Here is a 20,022-nt window from a genome sequence, read left to right as displayed (position 1 = left end):
GTCATGAACTTTTGAGCTCCGGCTTAAACAAAACAATCAAATATTGGTTCAGTAAGATAGAACAAACGTAAAAGTGGAAACAATACGCTAAGAAGCAACAACAAATTGCAAAGTTTCTTCTAAAAACTACGAAGAACAGCCAGTGGCTTTTTAAAAGTACATATTCATCTTAGCTATGAATCGACACCAGATGTGATTTACCAGTGTCACGTGTTCGGAATGTTTAGGACTTGACTCAGGAAACTGGGTCGAGGTTATCAAGGCGATGCTAGCTGATCAACCGATCTGGGAGTTTGTTGTTATTTTGGAAATATTTCAAAACTTATCCCAAAGAGCGGAGAGACCGAACAAAGAGATCAAAAGTGCGAGTTATGAAGATAGCAAATCTTTCACTTGTAATTTTTTAATACGACCATCTTAGCCGGTATGTTCTTGGTGATAAGCCCCAATCTCTTTTCAAGTTATTATATTTTCCCTTTACGTTACAAATCTATAAGATTAATTTTGAGACACTGGGAAGTTTAGCATGGCTTGTTGTAAGAGGCCGAAGGTGAACCCCAGAAAATGTGAAAATATTGAACAAGGCACAAGACTTTCATTTGTAACCTTCTCAAGAAAAACCATAATTTTGTGATAAACATTGAAAAGCGGTGCAGAGCTATTTACTGATTTTAATCCATTAACAGCCTCTCACTCAGTCGAGTTTGGTTTTTCGCCAGTGACAAGTTTGAACCTGAACCCCTTAAAAATATCAGTAGATCTATTTTAAAGCTATTTTTGGTGAAACAAATCCTCTATCCCTATCTTATCATTTTCTAAAAAACCTGATACCTTTGTGCGAGTCGGGGCAAATTTAATCCAAAAATTGTTTTATCGAAAGAAATCAGAAAAATTAATTAGCTGTTGGGTATGTTTCAACATATTGATGGAGGTCCGTTTGTCAATAATAAGACACGTCCCCCTTTCTTAATTCTTCAAACTGTGGATCACATTCATTAAACGAGAGTTACAGCTTTATCTGATGACGTAAAGTAAATGATTATCTTATAAATTAGAAGATATCTCCACAGGCGAAAACAGATCCTTTGCATGATGTAAGATAATTTAACGTGATGCAATATCTAAGTGAAGCCTTTTATTCTGAAGTATTCCCGTTACGTCCAAGATCGCGTGGTAAATCCGTAATTTGTAGCTTATGTCTTTCTCCTTTAAATTTCGGAACTCTATCAGAGTGGGTCTATAGATAAACCGTACAGAGGGGGGAAATTTTCTTCTTAGAAGAGATTAAAGAAATCCTGACCGTAGGTTTTTTTTTCTGTTTGTTCTCTCACAAGGAGAAATTAGTTCCCGTTTAATGCAGCAAACGTGTGGTAAAAACTGTCACATTTCCAGCTTTGGGATTCATTACACTAACATGTCAAATATATGATGATAAAGGCATTTTCCCATCCAAATTAAAGAAATTAGCCAAGCACTCCTAAACTTATTTAATGCTATGAATTATGCACTAGCTTGCATCATGCAGCTACGTGATGTTCACTGCCCTTCAGGTCAAAATCAAACACAAATAGATGAACTGAAACGTATACCAGGTAAATAGCAAACGTGTCAGTTTGAATTTTTGCCAATAACAGGTTTGCACCTGTACCACTTAAAATATCACATCGCAAAGTATGTTCATTCTTGTCTTCTGAAAAACTTGACACTTTGCTTGAGTTGGAGGGCAATTTAAACCAATAAAAACGCTGTTCTTAGTTCTGATATAAGAACCTTATCTTACTGGCCAAAGCCATTCTGTGAAGCATAGCTTAGAAGAATGACTCACTTTACTTTTCTGACCATAGTTTTGTTCCTCCATGGAAAGATCTATTTGGCCGTAAAAGGTAAGACTGCATTGTTGCTGCACCCCATGATAAGCTAAAATGCATTTAAAACATTTGCTGGAACGCATTATTCAGATTAATCTACACGGTCACTTCTAAAAAAGCTTCGGTTTAAAAGTGATTGTCTGAGTTTATGTTTCCAACTTAGCTTTGGTTATCAATCCCTTTTTGAATGTTGTGAAACTTTTTGCTCCAGAAAAAGCCAGGGCAGGAAACACTTCAGTGTAAAGCTCCCCTTTTATCCCAAAAGAGTATTTTTAAGAAATTGTCTTCATTTAACGACAACTATTGAGCTTTTAACCTCGTTCAAGTCTCATGCAAGTTCAATGTTGCCTTTTTTCGAAAGTCACCTTAAGTGACGATTTTTCTACTTATGATAATACACCTAATTCCGGAATGATTCGTTAAACTGCTTCGAAACAAATCAAGAAGGAAGTGCCATAGTTCTTTTTCAGTCTGCCAGTTTATCTGCAACATCATACGTTAAGAAGTCCTTGAGACTTGGGGCGGCCGGTCAGAGTTTGTATTATCTGTGTTTTCAGCTAGGAGATTGTTCCAAGGCCCATGGAAAAGATTCTTAGTCTCCATTTCCTTGGTATAAGATAATCGTGCGAGATACTCTTATACGCTATCACATGTCCAATAGTGATGATTGTCATATGCAACTCTAGATTGCTCTTGACAATTGTCCCTCAAGTGAGGATTGGATTAATTAAGTGTTCCAAGAAAGTTTTTTTCATTAAAATTTTGACCCTTTACCAACACATAAGTCATCAAGTCAACATATGCGTTAACGACTCGTTTGATATCAACTTTCTATCGATGGATATCTATAAAGATAGAAAAGAATCCCTTGTTCCAAAGGTATCGCAGCTAAACTGGCGAGATTAACTTCTCATGTACTCTCTATAAATAAAAGATATGCCATGTTAACAAACGCCCAAGCACTAACTTGTCGCACGATCTATCCTTCTTCACCTGATAAGGTCATTAGTGTCAGTTGGACAAATTATTCGTATCGCAGTGCACACATTAGTTGTCACGCAAAAGTAAAACTGCACTGAATTAACTTCAAGATTTTTTAAGAAAACCGTGATGATGTACTTTTCCTTACCTTAAGGTATTCCACTCCAAACTGGCAGGCTTAACATTTCCCAGAATCTGCAGGACTGGAGCTGCAGCAGCGGATGTTCGCCCCCTCAGTATTGTCCATTGTCTCGTTGTACAAATATTGTATTCCCTGATGCATTCAAGGGATCCGGAACGGTGAGTACTTTTGTATAGTTAGAGTTTACACTGTTTCTTCCGGATGAGGAAGCTCCGTCCTATGTTGACGGGTAGGAATGATTGCAACTGCATTTGGCACGCAAAGTCTTACAATACTTTAGTAGGATCGCTTTCCTGATGACATTCTTTCGGCGCTTCATTTCCAAGCACCTTCTCATTTCCAATATGTTCTCTAATCTTTGCCTTACTTTCATCGTCAGTTTATCCCTTTTTTCAATATTTCCTCTTCTCTTCACTGTAATGGGACCGTCGTTGATAATTCCCAAATATCGAGGACCATCATGGCCTGATTCCAGGAGCTGAGGGGCGCAATCCAATTTCAAGGACAGAAGCCACGAAAACGTTCCAAAAATTATAAACTTACACCCAGAGTTAATAATGGATCAAAATAGGTTATACCCTCATCGAGATTGTTTCCTTCACTTTTAATATTCTTTTTAGCAAAAGCTTTTAATAATAAATATTATTTAAGCGTAGTTACTGAAATTCATCATCTTTGAAATTACAGATTAATGTTCACGTGACGGTAAGTCACGGTGAGAAGTTCTCACGTGTCCATTCACCCTCGGCTACGTGGGTTCAGTCCGTTACCACACTTGGCTTTGAAGTGTGTTCGCGTGAGTCAGGTATTGGATCTGATGGGACCGGAATCATTAACTGGCTGGCTTTCCAAGATCATCCAAAAATAACGCATGGCAGAGCTATTTTTGATGGCATATGGACAACCGAAACTAAGTGCGACAAAGTTATCTTCTCACAGGTTAGGAAAAAAAGTTGGGGTTCGAAGTCCAACAACATTAAAGCGTTAAGCCATCAAGCCTTTATGCCTTATTGATTTTCTTAGTTAACACCTACATTATCTGTACAAGGTGACGGATAAGAGTAAGTTGTAACACACAAGTTGCTTCATGATAGCCATCCTAATCCTAGAGCCCAGATACGTTTGTGACCACGCAAAATTTCCTCTAAACTGAGGTTTGTTGACTCGACAATTGTAAAGTGATGTTTTTTTAAAATCCCAGAGTTTTCCCAAAAGACCTTTCGTGTTTGTGTCAGCAAGATACACACGCGACACAAAGCCAGATGACGCTATGTATGTTTGGTTGGAAAATGTAAGTTCCAGAAGTTTTGAGGTGTGCATCCGGGAGTTCCTGCCCTTCAATGGAAAACATAAGGACACCACTGTGGTAAGAGATACCCTCTTGGAGTTTTCAGGAATTTTCAACTTGCACGTGCAAGTTGTTTGTGTTTTCAGCAACCTTATATTCTGTCAGACGGAAACATATGCTTCGTTTTTGTTTATTGCAGGACTGGTTCGCATTTTTTGGCGCTGGCTCTGAACTCAGTTTCACGCTGTCAGGGGAAGCGTATTTTTCAAACAATTTCCCGCCGAAAGCAGAAGAGAATTATGGTTTCTGTCAAGTAAGTGTTAATTACTGTACTTTCTTGTGAACTTAGAGGTGCGGTTTCGAGGTAAAAGATTTTCGTGACTTTACTTGCAAACAGAAATACTGCAATGCGAGTTATCTCAGCCTCATATTATCTTGTTTCTCTTTTACTTTCCCAGGATGTGCGGTTCAATACAACCTTTTATGCTTTACCAGTTGCCCTTGTGTCTGTGCAGCATATATACAACCCTCAAGTCAGCAGGAAGAGCCTCATTTCACCGAAAAATAACATCATATCAGCCTGGGTCGAGGTACATTGAGCAGCGCATCTGTATGTTTGTCTTTTATTCTGCTATTGTTTTACCTATTGGTCTCTGGTCTCTGTGTAGGAAGTTAGCCTCATATCCATGAAGATTTGCGTCAAAGACTTGAGCGGAACAGGAAAGAAACACGACCCTCTTTCTGTTAGCTACGTCGTTATTGGAGGTTTGTGTTCAGCCTGAAGGTGCTAGTGTTGTCATTCTGCAGCGTAACTTTCATTTCTTTCATTAATCTTAAGGTAGCTATCTTTTCCCTTCTCATTCACAGACCTCGATCCCTGCCTAAATGTGTTTTGCCCGTTATTGGGGGCTTGCAAAACCTACAGTGCCCACGAGGCTAGCTGTGTGTGCAACGAAAACTGCCCGTCGTATCAAAACCCAGTCTGCACAGAAAGTGGGACAACGTACGACAACGAATGCTTATACAGGTCGAGTCAGTGCAAGGGGATGGAAAATAACACCTTGTATCATCCTGGTGCCTGTGAGGGTAGGGCTATATTTTAGGAAAATGGTGATATTGTCAGGAAAAATGACCAGGAACTTTGTTCTCAGTTAACAAGACACACAAACATGTTAACATCACCACATAAACTTTCCAAAACCTTATGCAAAATAAGGTGTAATAGAGAAGTTGGTTGTTACAGATTAACAACTCCGGCATTCTAAATCTTTGCAGGCTTTCCAATACTTCATGGTCGAGTAAAGCTCCTTCGAGTTTCCGAATGTCCAGAATCAAGTTGCGAGACAGTAGTATTCCCACCATACAGCTTTTATCCAAACGCAGAAGTACATGTACAGATCACCCTAAATCACATGAGTCTGAATGATTCCGTGACAGTGCACCATGCCATCACATCTTGGACCGAAAAAGTAAATACGCAAAATTTTACGATATGCGCAATGCAGTCTGGGAGAAATGGATACAACATCAATCCTTTCGCTACCATTGATTGGATGGCGTATCAAGGAGCACCACCCCAGGGAACTACGGGAAGAATCAAAATGACAAAATGGTGGTCGGGAACGAATTGCGCATATGTGACGTTTCCAAAGGTAGGTTACCTTAAAATGAGACACAAGCTCATCTCCAGGGCTAAAAAGGGAATCATGAAAGGAGAAGTATCTTCGGTTAAAAACACATCCTAATTTACTACATTTCAAATTTAGTTTACTGCTCGGCTTTATTTGAAAAAAGGTTGATTCAGATTAGTTTATTAACAGGAATTCAGATCGAAAACAGTCACATTTGCAAAAATTAACCAAGTTGTGATTTGAAATTTTTCCTTACATGCGTATAGAACAAGTTTCATGATTCGCCATATGTACTTGTGACGTCCAATCACCAAAGAAGTGGGAAGGAACACGACGCTGCGTTGATCTGGACAGAAGATGTAACCAAGGACTCGTTCAAGGCCTGTTTGCGAGAGTTGCAAAACTTTGATGGAAAGCATCAAGATATTTATGTGGTATGTGATATGCTTTTCCCAATAAAACTGTTGTAAGATCGATAACGCTATAAAACTGAGGACATTTGTTTCAGTCCTTTCAAGTAAGAGGAAAAAGTTTCATTCCATTTATTTTTCCATACCATTTCAAGGTCCTTGACTGTACGATATCATTTCTAACCAATTGATAATGCGATATTGTACCAATTACAGCTAAGGCCTTTGATTTGTCTTTTGCACTGAATCTTCACAGACCTGGTTGGCTTTTGCTAAGCTGCATAAACCGTTCTTCACTGAATATGGGTCTGTAAACTTTCCAAACACGAATCCACCAAGAGATGAAGACAACAACGCCTACTGCGAGGTCAGTGTTGAGTGATCTCATGAAAAGATGAACTTTTGATTCACTAACTGCAGTAAGAGAAATTGGAAATAGTTAACGATGATTGTTAGGATAACAGTTATAAAGGACCCCTTTTAGTACCTTTTTTCTGTTCCTCTGACAGTTTGTACACTTTACACGAGGTTACAATGCAACACCATCTGTTCAAATATCAGCCACTCACAGCACAACAATGAGTGGAAACTTGGCGCCGGTTCACAACGGTATTTCTACGTGGATTGAGGTAAACAGCTCAGACCTCGTAAGACTTCAAAATGTCACAATTAGTAAGTTCGGATATGGTTCCCTGTTATCAAAGACTACAATCTTCCTCCTTACCAATTCATGGTTTATATTTTCACATAGACGATAAATACACTGCATAAAACACATCTCGAGAGAGATACATATCACTAGCGTACTTGTTTCCATCAATTCTAGCCTAGAAATGTAGAGTCGTTTTTCACTGTTTTCTGTGATAAAGCTTGATGTTTGGATTTCTTTTGTTAAGTTTACTTTGAACTGGTTGCAGAATATGAATGTTTCTGGATTCAGAGTATGTATCAAGGAATTGCACGAGACCAGATATGATCCTGTTTCAGTGAGCTACGCGGTCCTTACAGGTCAGTAATTAAACCAAATAATGCAATTTTAAAGCTTTTGCTATATTGCAAAAGTATTTCAACAGAAAGAAGCAACCAAATTCCCAAACTTGAAACTTAATAAATAATGACTTTCTGTTACTCTTTCTAAGATTTGATTACACATTCGTTTCCAGACATTTGTGATCCCGGATGGAGCTACTACAACGGCTTCTGTTACTTCACAAGTGATACCTGTGAAGATTGGACCACAGCAGTAACAAACTGTAGACAAGAAAACTCAGTCCTTGTTGATGTCAAGAACAATGAAGAAAATGTCTACATACAACACCGCCACAATGGAGAGAGATCCTGGCTGGGTTTGAATGACAGATCAACAGAGGGCAACTTTACTTGGACGGATCGAGGACATGTAAACTTTACAGCCTGGGCCAAAACTCAACCAAATAATTTTAAAAAAGAAGATTGTGTACTCGCACTTGGTGTGAAACACAACTATGAATGGAATGACGTGCAGTGTAGTGATTGTAATCAGTTTACTTGCAAAAAAGGTAAGTCATAGATATTGAACGAAACTTTTTCTGTGGAGCTCGTGAAACGTCTCATGAGCCTATCGAAACATCACTGCTCTTCGAGTTCAAACCGACTTCTGTAGCGTGAAGCGGCGTGAGATATTGCTTCCCCTCCAGAAGAAGAGTGACAGGTGGTCAGTCCAGTGTGCATCTAGTCCTACTGTAAAATTTGGAGCCCAAACCACCATGACATGAACCACTCGCCTCCCGTAGTTTAATGTCAAATACGCATATTATAACAATCTCTAAATACAAAGGGTCTGGACCCTAATATATCACGCCTAACCTTTCGTTCATTTTCCTAGAAAGTTTGCATGTGCCCCATTAATGCCCACTGGTGGCCTGAGAAGAAGCTTTGTGAGATTCGGATTTACACCACATCCAGGAGAAGTAGCAATAATTCCTATCTAAACCTACTTTAGAAGTTGGTATAGGCTGTATCAGTATTGAAACTTATTCATGTCATTTCTTTCATTAATAGATCTAAACGAATGCCAGAATGACCTAAATTACTGTCACAAGGTAGCCACGTGTACAAATGAGCGCGGTTCATACAACTGTGAGTGTAGGGCTGGTTACCCTGGAGATGGCTTTGATTGTTTAACCAGCTCTGCAGGTGAAATATGCTGAGAGCTTTGTTAAAGTATACTATAGCGAGAATTCATTTTAAAAAAACTGCATCGAAGCTTTTTCTCTTTAGTCGTCATGGCAACTTTTTCGAAAGACTGACATTCGAATGTGATACATGTACAAGCCCAAGACAAAGATCATTTGTCTGATAAAATAAGTCGGGAGTTTATCATTTTTCTGTTCGAGATTACTATTAGCATATTACCTACTACACGTAAATCTAGTATTGGCCTTCCTAAGAGACAAGTTTTCCGACTGTACTTTAGTTGCTGGTATGAAAGATCAGGTAAAATTTTTGGCCTCCCTTTCACTTTTGAGTTCATATAAGATATGTTTTTCTGTTAAAAACTTGAACTCGAGGTTGAAAATACTTCTCCTCTGTTTTAAGGTTTGGGTCAATCAGTGATTCTGGCAGACGATGGCAATTACCTGAAAGCCCTGGCAAACTGGTTAAAGCCTGTTGTGCTTAGCCAGTCTTCCTACTGGAAAAATTGTTGGCGAGCATCATTACATGGTTGGGCTGCCTATACCTTCCACTCATTGTGTGATAACAAAGGACCAACAGTGACCATTATCCGTGTTGGAAAATACATCTTTGGTGGATACACCAGCAAATCATGGAGTAAGTGAATAATCAATTGCTTTAATTTCCCTTTTCTTCTTCGCTGAGCCACTTTTCCACATTTCAACGCTAGAAACTCGGTTAATCACCCCAAGTAAATATGAAGTATTTCATTTTAGTGCCGAATTCATATCTAATAAACCATTAAAAAAAAAAAAAAGGATCTGTTACCTCTTATGTCTCCCCTCTGAAATAACTTGAACCTGTAACGATATTTTTGTGAAAAGCTATTCGTTGTCTGATCACCTGATCGGAATTGTATATATAAAAGCAGAAAAATCTCTATTAGGGATGGCTGTTCCCTGTATTCAATGCACGCAAGAATTTTTACTATCACAGGGACGTTAGGAATGATTGAAATCATATCTAAGGTACAATTTTTTAACTCTTCCATTTATTGTGGTTGTTAATTAAATTTACTTTCGTAGATGCGCTTCCTTATCCGTTTTAATGCTTCTATAGCCTAGCGTTGCAAATCTTCATATTTACTTCCGCTAACTGAACTAGAAAGTGACTCTTTTTACCATTCCGCTCATCAGTTTCCAAATGTATATCGCAACTCAGTTCAAGCGCCTTTTTGTTCTCATTGGTGAACAAGCCAGGCTGGGGACCAGTGAAACTGCCTCAAACAGGAAAGTATAGTTATCACTCAGGAGGGTATAGATATCACACCTACTCCACATACAGTTGTGCTGGCAATGGACCCTCATTTGGTGGTGGATATGATATTTATATTTCCCCCTATGCCTCATCCAATAACAGTTCTGGCTCAAACCTTGGTTACACCTACAGTCCACCATATGGCCACAGTTATGGCAGCTCCTTTGCCCAATCATTCCTGGCAGGAAGTCGCTATTTTCAACCCGACGAGGTTGAAGTTTTCTATGAAACTACTTAAAAAAACAAACAAACTAAAGTAATGATGGTATTCAACCACCAGACGATCGATAAGGACGTTTCTGTCAGGGTTATCACCCACAGACAAAGCTCTCACATTTTCATTAAGTAAGATCACTAAACCGTCCATTTATTCGGATATGATCATTTTTAGTCGCTATATAGAGTACTTTAATTGATCAAAGTGATACCACAGTGAAGTCATGAATGAACTGTGTAAAATGTGACTTTAAAAAGTGTTTTTACTTAACTGTCAATCATCCTGTGATTCCAGGAAACATAATTAAGTCAACATCCCCACAAGAGCCCGCTTCAATTGATCTGTGATGCATGCTGTCCCCAGACTCCTATGGCAGTGCTTATAGTACAAAATTTGCATATCCTATCCCCACATTAGTTGTTCCCATGCTTTGCATATCCCCGACTTAAAAGAGTCTGTCAGTTTGCGTGTTCTTTGTTATTAGAGGTATACTGGAGCCGTATGGTCGAGTAATAATAAAGGTCATTTTATTCCAATTAAATATTTCTTTCATTTGTTTATTGAATTTTGTCTTCTGGTTTGATGGTTGTGTTCAGTCATACAGTTCAACAGATAGCAAATGATGATAAACTCCAGGAGCGAGACAGCTCTTACCAAAAGAAAACAGCTACATTGAGCGGAAAATTTCACCCAAAGTCACCATTCAAACCTCGATAATTGTAGCCTACGTGTAGTCGCACTTCCCCCGAGGAGAAACAGAAGGGAGGGGGGAAGGGTGCGGCTACACGTAAGCTAAATAGTTAGGTTGTGAGAAACGTTCTTCCACATGCAAGAACAGCAAACTCTATCTGGGACCATTAATTGACGCGTCTTCTCGTGTAGCGTCCACGGCTTGTACTGTCTGCGTCGAAAAGCAAGTGAAAATTATTTAGTCCTTTAAAGTTTAGAATTCTCTTCAAGGTGAAAATATTTGTGAAAAAAAACCTTGCTTCGCTCTTCTTAAAAGCAAGAAAGCGTCTTCACTTTAGATGATTTCCACAGTGAAATTTCAATTAGTGCAGCAACTGCAAGGTGGAGAGTGCCGCACTCCTGGGTCTGAGATCCCTGCGAGTAACCTTTCCCATCTAAATCGGACAAATACGCAGAGCGCTCTTCAAATTATTCGATTCCATGAACCATACATTAGCTTGCATCATTTAGCTATGTAATGTTCATTACCCTTTCAGCCAAGTGAAACAAAACTAATGAAAAACTGAAGCCATGTTATCCCCGTCAACTCCAAAGAACGTCAGTCAAAAGACCTCTTCCTATGAAATTCAATCTGTTTTGGCTGACAACTTTGTAAGTGATATTCTTGTTATTGATGGTCCCACTAAAACAGCTGCTGAAAGGGAAGGTTAATCTTAACTTGCGCTTTTTAGCATAATCTATCCCCCTAAACGAACTATATTTTACCCTTAAGAGGTCACTAGTTTGTTTTATCTTTAAAAAAACCTGAAGTTTACTTACTTCCTCTCTAATTATTTTAACGCGATTGAGAGCAAAAGTTCCAGGTACATACATGCATACATATACTTTATTTCAACTCGAATTTTAAGAGCTAATATCTTCGAGAAAAGGTCCTTTTTCCAAAGGTCTTTTACAATATATTTTCTCTAAATTAATTTATTTAATAGCGGCAAGAAAAATAAGTCCATTATTTTCTCCTAGTAATTACTACTAGTTAAATGCTCATCTGGGAGATGTCAAAAAATCTTAGCAACTTAAAATTTCAAGCGAAAATCAAAGGTAAAATGTTACTAAAATTTCTGCATTCGAAATTGGTAATTCATATTCGGAAATTGACTCTAACTTAACTTTCACGAGACTATTGTCAGACTTTTTTTCCTGTACCTGATTATTTATTTCCCGTTCTCCTCTATTTAAAATTTGCCCTAAAGACCTCTTCTTACAAAATTTTATCTTAAAAAAGAAAAACAACACTTGCTCAAATTGCTCAAATTACCATTGTTGTAACTTGCTGTTCACCTCTTTTATGTTGTTGTTTTCTTTCTCTAACTGCTGAATCTCTCCCTTTAGCTTAACAATTTCTTGTTCACTTCTTTGTATTCTGTTATATAAACTGTTTAGTTGGTTCCAGTAAGTAACGTTTGTACTTCCACAGTGGTACTGGTGTCAGCATTAACATTACTTTATCCGACTGTTCTTCAAATTTAGAGTTCGCTTCCAGTGGTAACTGAGCAAGTGTTGTTTTTTCTTTTTTTGGTTTGCTCCATTTTCTGCGCATCTTCGAAACTGGCCTTCTTGAGTTCTCTACGTGAAGCTGTCGGTTTTGTCCATGGAAGAGTTAAAGGCAAGTGTGTTCTGCTAAGTTTATCTCCTCCATCGAAATGAGCTGAGAAAATCCGCGTACTCGTAGAGCTCTAATTTCAGCGTCTCGTTCCTCATAAGAACCACGTACTTTCTACGTATATCAGAATCTTCAGGAATTCTATAATACTGAAGGTTAGATGCATTTCTGTAACTATTAGTGCAGCCTGGAATACAGCAGTTATAGTGCGCCATTTTCACGCTGTCCCTTCAAACGATCCCAAGAGCCTTTATGGTGGCAAATCGTACCCAGACCGCCGATCGTTTAGAAAATGGCGTATTCAGGGACCAAAAATAGAATGTGTTGTTTCATCGAAGATCAGTGTGTATCCACTATCTCAACAAGTCTTTGTGAACGAGCCAGCAATATTTTACTGTTGGGTTCAAGGCCAAACGTCGTCAAAGATAACTTGGCGTAAGCTTAGAGGTACTCTATCCGGTGTTACTCTAGAAGATGGTGCTCTTCGAATCAACAGCCTGCAAAAGTCGCATGTTAGATCGTACATGTCTACAGCTCACGCTGGTCAAGGATTGTTCAGAATAATATGCAGACTGCAAGTAAAAGGTAAAATCTTTCAATTTTAAACTCTTTGTGTTTTACTTCTAATTGTTTTCATATTTGGTCATCTCCTCAGTCGCGCGGTTTATTTCCATCCAGCAAGACCCTTCCCACAAGCAAGTCGATGAAACATAAAATTTGAACATAGTGTTAAAAACGAATTTTTACACCATGTCTGCGTTTTACATCGCCTTATTTTCTGGATGATTCTGAAGTTCCTTTGCTTTCGACAAAGCTGCGAGCCAATAATCACGATATCCCAGAAAAATCGTTTTCTCTTGTGATCACTCATGGCATGTCTTCTTAAGCCTGGACTTTTAAGAATTTCGCTAAGCTTGTTTTGAGTCTGTTGAATTGATATGGTTTTTTTTCCTTCAGAGTCGCCTAAGTTTACCTTAACCCCTCCTGCAGTGGTTTTTACAGTGCTACGAACAAATATAAGCCTCAGCTGCGAGGCTACAGGGTCTCGGCGTCCAAAGGTTAAATGGTCTTGGACTCAAAGGTCTTCTGCTGCATTCACGTTTCTTCAAGAGGATGGATGTCTCTTGATTAATATGGCTGAATATCATATTAAAGAATATTTTATATGCCGAGCAACAGACAACTTGGGAGCGGCAGAAACAGTAACTACGTTGGTTACAATTCTAAAGGTATCGTTTATCAGTTTCTTTACCGCGTCCCATAGAGGTATTTATATTTCTTTTCTTCAGTATCTGGAGGTTTTGCCTCTTACCACCTTTTACGAATTCTCTCCCTAGACTAAGCAAAAGTTGGCTCTCATCCCAATTTTCATCCAAATCGGTCAACTTGTTTCCTTACGGAGTGCGTATTCAATCAAAAGTGCGGAAATCGGATAATTACAATAAAAAAATTGTCACTGAAGTTAGCTTAAAAAAATTAAGCAATTGCTGCGATGAAATATTAGCACTTGACTTATCAAAAAAAATAATTAAACAACTTTGTGCGAAAGACTAGTAAGTGGTAGATTTCCCGATGCTGAGGGGTAATTCGTTCCATGCGCGATAAACCCGAGTAATAAAAAATATTTTCAAAGGTTTCTGTACAACTAAACGGGAAATCAATTGTCAAATAATCAATATTTCTTAAAGGTGTTTTACAAGAGTGAAACGAGAAATCAAAATATTTAAATCATTTATATTCTTAAAACGTTTAAAAAAGAATACTAAATCATTTTTTAAAAAAAATCATTTAAAAAAAGAATACTAAATCATGGATTACCCTTCGATGTTGTAATGACGACAATTTAATCTACTAAGGCGCTCGTATTTAGTATGCTTCTTGCCGAGAATGTATCTTGCGGCCCTGCGTTGAATTTTTTCTAAGTTGGTAATGTTTCTTTTGGTGTTGGGTGACCATACTACACTGGCATATTCTAAACATGATCGCACCCAAGTAGATAGATAGATAGATAGATAGATAGATAGATAGATAGATAGATAGATAGCTTTATTAAGAAGTAAAATCATTGCGGCCCCCGGCGGGCCGGCTGAAATGTGACTTACCGTTATCTATGAATATATGATAACAACTAAAAATAAAAAGTAAAATGTAACCTACAATAAAATATAAACGGAGAAGTATCAACACCAAAATACTAATAATCAAGATTACTACTAGTAATTAGAACTGTTCGCCATAATAAAAGTGTTTTTAAACCTATTAGTACAGACTGTACTGTAGAGTAACGTTTTACTTCTAATGTCAGCTGTATCTTAACATGTCCTATAGAGTAAATTAAGCATCCTTTGCGTTTTGTAAGAGATAACATCGACATGATGATTCCAGCCTAAATCGAAGCTGATCAAAAATTCCAGATCTTTTTCAATCAGGAACACGTTCCAACATCACCAAGAAAATACTCTCTCCCATAAATACATTTCACGTGTGCTATCCCTAAAAACCTTCAACTTTTTTACATTCGCCCAATTCCCAAATGCGTGGCTACTCAGTTAACCTATTTAAGTCTTTCATAATTTATTGTCATCATTTTGACCGTTAACTAGGCGAAAAAACTTATAATCATCGGCAAACAGTAACCGTGATGTAGCCCGAAAATGACACCAGGCATTTCATTTAAGTAGATCAAGAAGAGCAGGGGTCCTAAAATATATCCCTGAGGGACTCCAGATGTAACTGGAAGAAAAACAGATGCCTCACTATCGATCACAATCCTGTGTCTTCTGAAATTTAAATAAGATCTAAACCAAGCGAACAAGAAACCCTAGATACCAAGGCGCTCGAGCTTCAACAAAAGTTTTTTCGCGGGGTACTCGATCAGGCACGTTGGAAAAGTCGAGATGGATGCAAATTGGTGTACTACACGGGTGAATTGAGACAGTTGATTTTCCTGGCAAAAAGCCATGCTGCCATGGCGTAATATATGTGATTATAATACCAAAGATCTCAATAAAAACTTGCCTTTTCAATAATTTACTAAGCACATCTAGAAGTTCAATGCCCCTGTAGATTCCAGATCTTTTTCAATCAGGAACACGTTCCAACATCACCAAGAAAATACCTTGGAATTACCTTTATGAATAGGGACGACATAAGCGTATTTCTATTTTTCAGGAAAAGACCCCGGCACAAAGATATATTAAATAATCTGTATAAAGAGGGAGAAATTTCCTCAGCGCACCCTTGTAAAACAACTTGGTGGAGAGGCCCAGTGAAACTTTGTTGATATCAAGTAACTTAAGTTGTTTAGGAATATTGTTGGGGCTTAGTATTAAGACACACAATTCGGGTTGAACACCATAGTTAAGTTGGTGAAGGCCATTAGAAGTGCTACCATGTTGAAAAAGCTTTTAATAAATCAGATCGATCGACGGGTACAGTGGCTTGTATCGATTCATGCTTTTAATTTAATTCAAATTTAAATTTTTATTTTAATTTCGTGCTTTTAAATTCTAGGGGTTACCTAAATAACCCCTAGAATTTTACTACGTCTCGCAATTGCTTCGTAATATGACCAAAATTTACGAGGATTGTCCTTTAGAACAGCACCAAGGTTACATCTGTCAATGGTTGCGCTTCTTAAATTTGACCGTTCTCTTTACAAAATGTCTGCGGAATCTGGATTATAAGAACAACTTAGCCGGATAGGGTTCTTCTTTTTGAGCAGCTGTAATACTTCTTTTTCAATGAACCGAGGCCTGTTGACATCCCTGATAAACACCTTAGGGACAAATTCATCCACGCACGATAGATACATGTCATACCAGCAAGCAGTACTGGTATCAATGCCATTATCTACAAACAAAAGAGAAATATCGCAAAAGAAATGTCCCAAGAGAAATATCGCAGGGCTGACTTCAAGCCACGCAGGTCAGCTTTCTTTTAAGGTTATAAACTATGAGACGCGATTTCTTTAAGCGAGTAACCTTAGTGAACAAGAAGTTAATCACAAAACGTACCGAGCTGAAGTTCTAGTGAACGCTAACATCGGTTATTTTTTCAGGATTGTTATAAAACACCAGATCCAATGTAGTCTGAAAAGTTTGTTGGCTCGTATTTCCCTTTCAATATCAATTAACGTTCAATGAAATTTAGCCTAATGTAGATTTCACTAGATTTCTCTCTCTCATATCAAGGTTTGGGACGTTCAGCAATCCTGGCAAAAAATGAAAATCATCTGGAAACACTGCGTAATTGGCTCAGCTCTGTGGAGCAGACCAAAACGTCGTACTGGAAACGCTGTTGGCAAGCATCGGTGGATGGTTGGCTCAGCACTACCTTCCACTCATTGTGCGACAGCAAAGGGCCAACGATAACCATTATCCGCGTGGGAAGATACATCTTTGGTGGATACACCAGCACATCATGGAGTAAGTGAATAATTTTAAGATCTTATTCGTCTTGTTCTCGCTCTTCAGTGAATTAAACGCCGGTAAGTTATTGATTATAGATTTACGATATATCCTGTAGGTATGTACTTGTTAAGCGAGTTTGAGCGACAGTCACTCCTTAAACATGGATTCCATGTTGTTGTGCGTCGATAGACGTCAAATGACGTCAAATGACGTCAAAATTCGCAGAGAGCACGAAAGTGGCACACGAGCCGCATGCGAAAAAGGCTAACCACAATTAACTTCTTACGTGATCTTTTTCTTTACATCCCCATGGCAAAAAAGAATGTATTTGTTTTATCTGATGAAAAAGACAAATGTGGTTATTGCTGACGTCATTTATGCGTCTGTTCTCCAATGGATCATGATTAAAAACCAATTAGAATACGCGTATAATCCTGCTTATCATAAATTATAGTCGGAAATACAACCTTGAATAAGATACTTGTCAACAGTATTAATAAATTAACGTAAGGCCCTCAAATTAAGTATTGAATCTTTTAAATCAAAGATTTAGTGACTTCTACTGTTGCAGTTGTTTGATGTTTGGTACTGCCAATCTATTTTCCTTAACACAATGAGTTGAATAATACTCATTTTGATTAGCTCTTAGTCATGATCTCTTGAAGAACAGAGGCGTTGATGACATTACCGGTCAGCGGACGCTCGGCAACGCCTCGTGTAATCACTTCTGTCACCTTTTGCTGAACAGACGCATACCAATATCGATTTTATTTGTGGAAGTTAAACTTGTGCTTATCAATTGGGTATTATGGACCGTGAAAATTCAAACATTCTCATCTTCTATTCTACTTGTTTAAACATGTCACTTAAGCGGAAAAGTTAAGGAAAAACAAGTAGAAAATTTGACTTACTCTTCTTTATAAAGGTTACTTTATGTTGCTGACCGGGTTGAATTTTTTTTCTCCTTGTTCCTAGTCATCCTAGTTATTTCATCACTGTTCCTTACAAATGACACTACCTCCCTATACATTTGGTAGTGAGAGAATGGGGATAATCAAGCTACAATTTCTGGCGAACGAACTCCAGTATTATATGAAACACATGAACCATATGATAACTCAGCATTTTGAAATGCCGAACTTTTACCTTCACTTTCATTATGTTATTTTATTAGTCTTCCTATCAAGTGGTAGAAATATCTACATTTGTCTCATCACAGGGGGCCCAGACAAGCGACGAGTCTGGTTGTTTATTCGAAATATAAAGGAAGGTATGGGAGAATATTGAAGAGTCTTCTTATCGTAAACTTATATCATGAAATGTCTGAGTTAAAGCTCAAAATAAATGTAAAACTACCTCACTTGCTGTGGATTGTCGTTTCTGTGGCTCTAAATGGCGAATTTGAGCGATTTGGTGGGTTTTGCGTCTCCTTCTTATAACGTATAGTAACAGTCGACGCAAAACCCACCAAATCGCTCAAATTCGCCATTTAGAGCCACAGAAACGACAATACACAGCAAGTGAGGTAGGTCTACATTTATTTTGAGCTTTAACTCAGACATTTCAGGATATAAGTTTACGATAATAAGACTCTTCAATATTCTCCCATACATTCCTTTATATTTCGAATAAACAACCAGACTCGTCGCTTGTCTGGGCCCCCTGTGGTCTCAGCTAATTGAGATAGTTTATAACTCTCTCTGACTCTTCTGCTATTTAGCTTCCTCCAGTTGTGGATACTACTACAGCTCAAGTGCCTTTTGGTTCTCATTGGTTAACAAGGCACGCTGGGAACCAAGGAAACTGCTTCAAACAGGGAAGTATAGTTCTAAGCGATATTCCATATACAGTTGTTCAAGCCATGGGCCCAGATTTGGTGGAGGAGTCGATCTTTACCTTGTCAACCCCACCTCATCCAGCTCAAATTCTAACTCAAACCTTGGACACACCTTCCAGTCACCTTCCAGTCGGCATGGTTACAGCAGCTCCTTCGCCAAATCATTCCCGGCAGGAAGTTATAATTTCCGACCCGACGAGATTGAAGTGTTCTATGAAACTGGTGAATAAAGGCTGATAGTTTCGAAAGAAACTGTTTGCTCCGACGAAGGGCTAACGCTCGAAACGTCAGCTTTTGTAATCGTTACGGTGGCCAATTTACCATTTCAACTTTTTTGATGTATCCAAATTATTTCTATAAAACTAACTGAACCGAACGATCGGAAGGAACGATGATATTCAAAACACTTATTTACTGACAATCGAGACAGACGTCTATATGCGGTTATCGCCCACAGATCAGTTTAGGTAATAGCACTATACTGTCTAGGTCGTTACAGAGAGAACACAAATTGATCAAGGTGACACTATTCAGAACTGGTGAATAGACTGCGTAGCATATGATTTATCATATAAACACCAATGACAACAGGTGAGCTTTCGCGCGGAAACGTGATACCTTCACACGAAAAAAGAAAAAACACCGTTATGATGGTTACATGATAAATCGCTCCTTTCCCAGCATAAGCTAATCGGCTTGGTTTTTCACTGGTGTTTGTATGTTAGATAGAATTTTACATGGTCACTTGAATATATTAAGTACTTATTGACAAAATGGGAGAGCCAGACGGGAAACGGGAGTGCGCGAGAGGAGCTGGACAGGTCAAATGATAAATTGGAAATACTTTTCAACACGAGAAGTAAAATTTCGTATCTCTAAGCGGCCATGTAATATCCTCTATATGATACTGTGAACAATAAGTAAAGTGACTGTACTAAACCGACAATGATCCTCTGATTAAAAAATCAGAAACAGAATTAAGTTATCATCCTCAGAAAAGTCCTGCTCAGTTGGTCCGCCATATTTAATCATCAGTCCGCTATTTTTTCTGTAAGGCTTCTTTGAGTCTGTGGTGGAACTATTCATTTACTGTTATTGGCAAAATGTAAGCCGATGAAAAGTCGGATACTTCAAAATTATTTAGGGTAATAACATCAAAGGTACAATTATACGAACAACGCAAAATGAATTCCAAGTTTGAAGGTGATGGAGAATTGACTTTAATCATTTCACTCCCAAGATCTGATGATTCACCCCTCTAGCTGCTATACATTAGTTATGAGAATGTAAGGTCAAGATAACAACTTCCACCTGATAAGTTTGAGTATTCTCATTACCTTTTTACTGGATAATGTATGGATATTATAGGGAGAAGTTAAATGGAGTGAAAGGGTTAACTCCTTCACCATTAATTT

General features: G+C 38.3%; 2 protein-coding genes and 1 long non-coding RNA gene across 4 annotated transcripts in view; all 3 read left to right on the top strand.

Moving 5' to 3' along the window:
* LOC148740504 (uncharacterized) overlaps positions 1-13,695 on the top strand; it is a gene marked incomplete at its 5' end in the record, with an annotated part of 48,273 nt that extends 34,578 nt beyond the window's left edge. The window contains 2 exons of the mRNA XM_088749683.1: positions 12,702-12,943; positions 13,316-13,695. Of these exons, the coding sequence (XP_088605809.1) occupies positions 12,702-12,943; positions 13,316-13,695 (622 nt within the window). The remainder of the gene's footprint in view (positions 1-12,701; positions 12,944-13,315) is intronic.
* LOC111345900 (uncharacterized) lies at positions 1,780-10,567 on the top strand. Of its 2 annotated transcripts, XM_022953192.2 has the most exons (17): positions 1,780-1,883; positions 3,004-3,149; positions 3,679-3,930; positions 4,193-4,357; positions 4,479-4,592; positions 4,738-4,869; positions 4,948-5,044; positions 5,147-5,365; positions 5,555-5,931; positions 6,177-6,344; positions 6,577-6,687; positions 6,830-6,949; positions 7,238-7,328; positions 7,484-7,858; positions 8,361-8,495; positions 8,898-9,131; positions 9,671-10,567. In XM_022953192.2, exons 1-17 carry the CDS (start codon positions 1,817-1,819, stop codon positions 10,027-10,029), a joined length of 3,162 nt encoding a protein of 1,053 aa, XP_022808927.1. In that variant the 5' UTR covers positions 1,780-1,816; the 3' UTR covers positions 10,030-10,567. The 2 variants fall into 2 exon arrangements, with proteins under 2 accessions (XP_022808927.1, XP_088604654.1); XM_088748528.1 differs by lacking the exon at positions 6,830-6,949.
* Positions 13,696-16,554: 2,859 nt separating the features above from the next.
* On the top strand, positions 16,555-19,814 carry LOC148740503 (uncharacterized). Its single transcript, XR_015996568.1, has 2 exons — positions 16,555-16,785; positions 18,491-19,814. It is a non-coding gene; the product is annotated as an uncharacterized LOC148740503 (long non-coding RNA).
* Positions 19,815-20,022: the final 208 nt, after the last annotated feature.

This window comes from Stylophora pistillata, chromosome 2 (genome assembly GCF_964205215.1).
Source record: "Stylophora pistillata chromosome 2, jaStyPist1.2, whole genome shotgun sequence".
In the NCBI taxonomy this organism is placed as follows: Eukaryota; Metazoa; Cnidaria; class Anthozoa; order Scleractinia; family Pocilloporidae; genus Stylophora; species Stylophora pistillata.
The sequence above is the reverse complement of the archived record's forward strand: the minus strand, read 5'-3'. Positions and strand labels throughout refer to the sequence as shown.

What these genes read in the sequence shown, in the direction of transcription:
- LOC111345900 (XM_022953192.2), top strand. Translation starts at nt 1,817, where the DNA reads ATGACTCACTTTACTTTTCTGACCATAGTTTTGTTCCTCCATGGAAAG. An exon ending in AGAATTATGGTTTCTGTCAA is followed by an intron (nt 4,593 to 4,737) that starts GTAAGTGTTAAT and finishes TTACTTTCCCAG; the next exon opens with GATGTGCGGTTCAATACAAC. An exon ending in GAGCTACGCGGTCCTTACAG is followed by an intron (nt 7,329 to 7,483) that starts GTCAGTAATTAA and finishes ATTCGTTTCCAG; the next exon opens with ACATTTGTGATCCCGGATGG.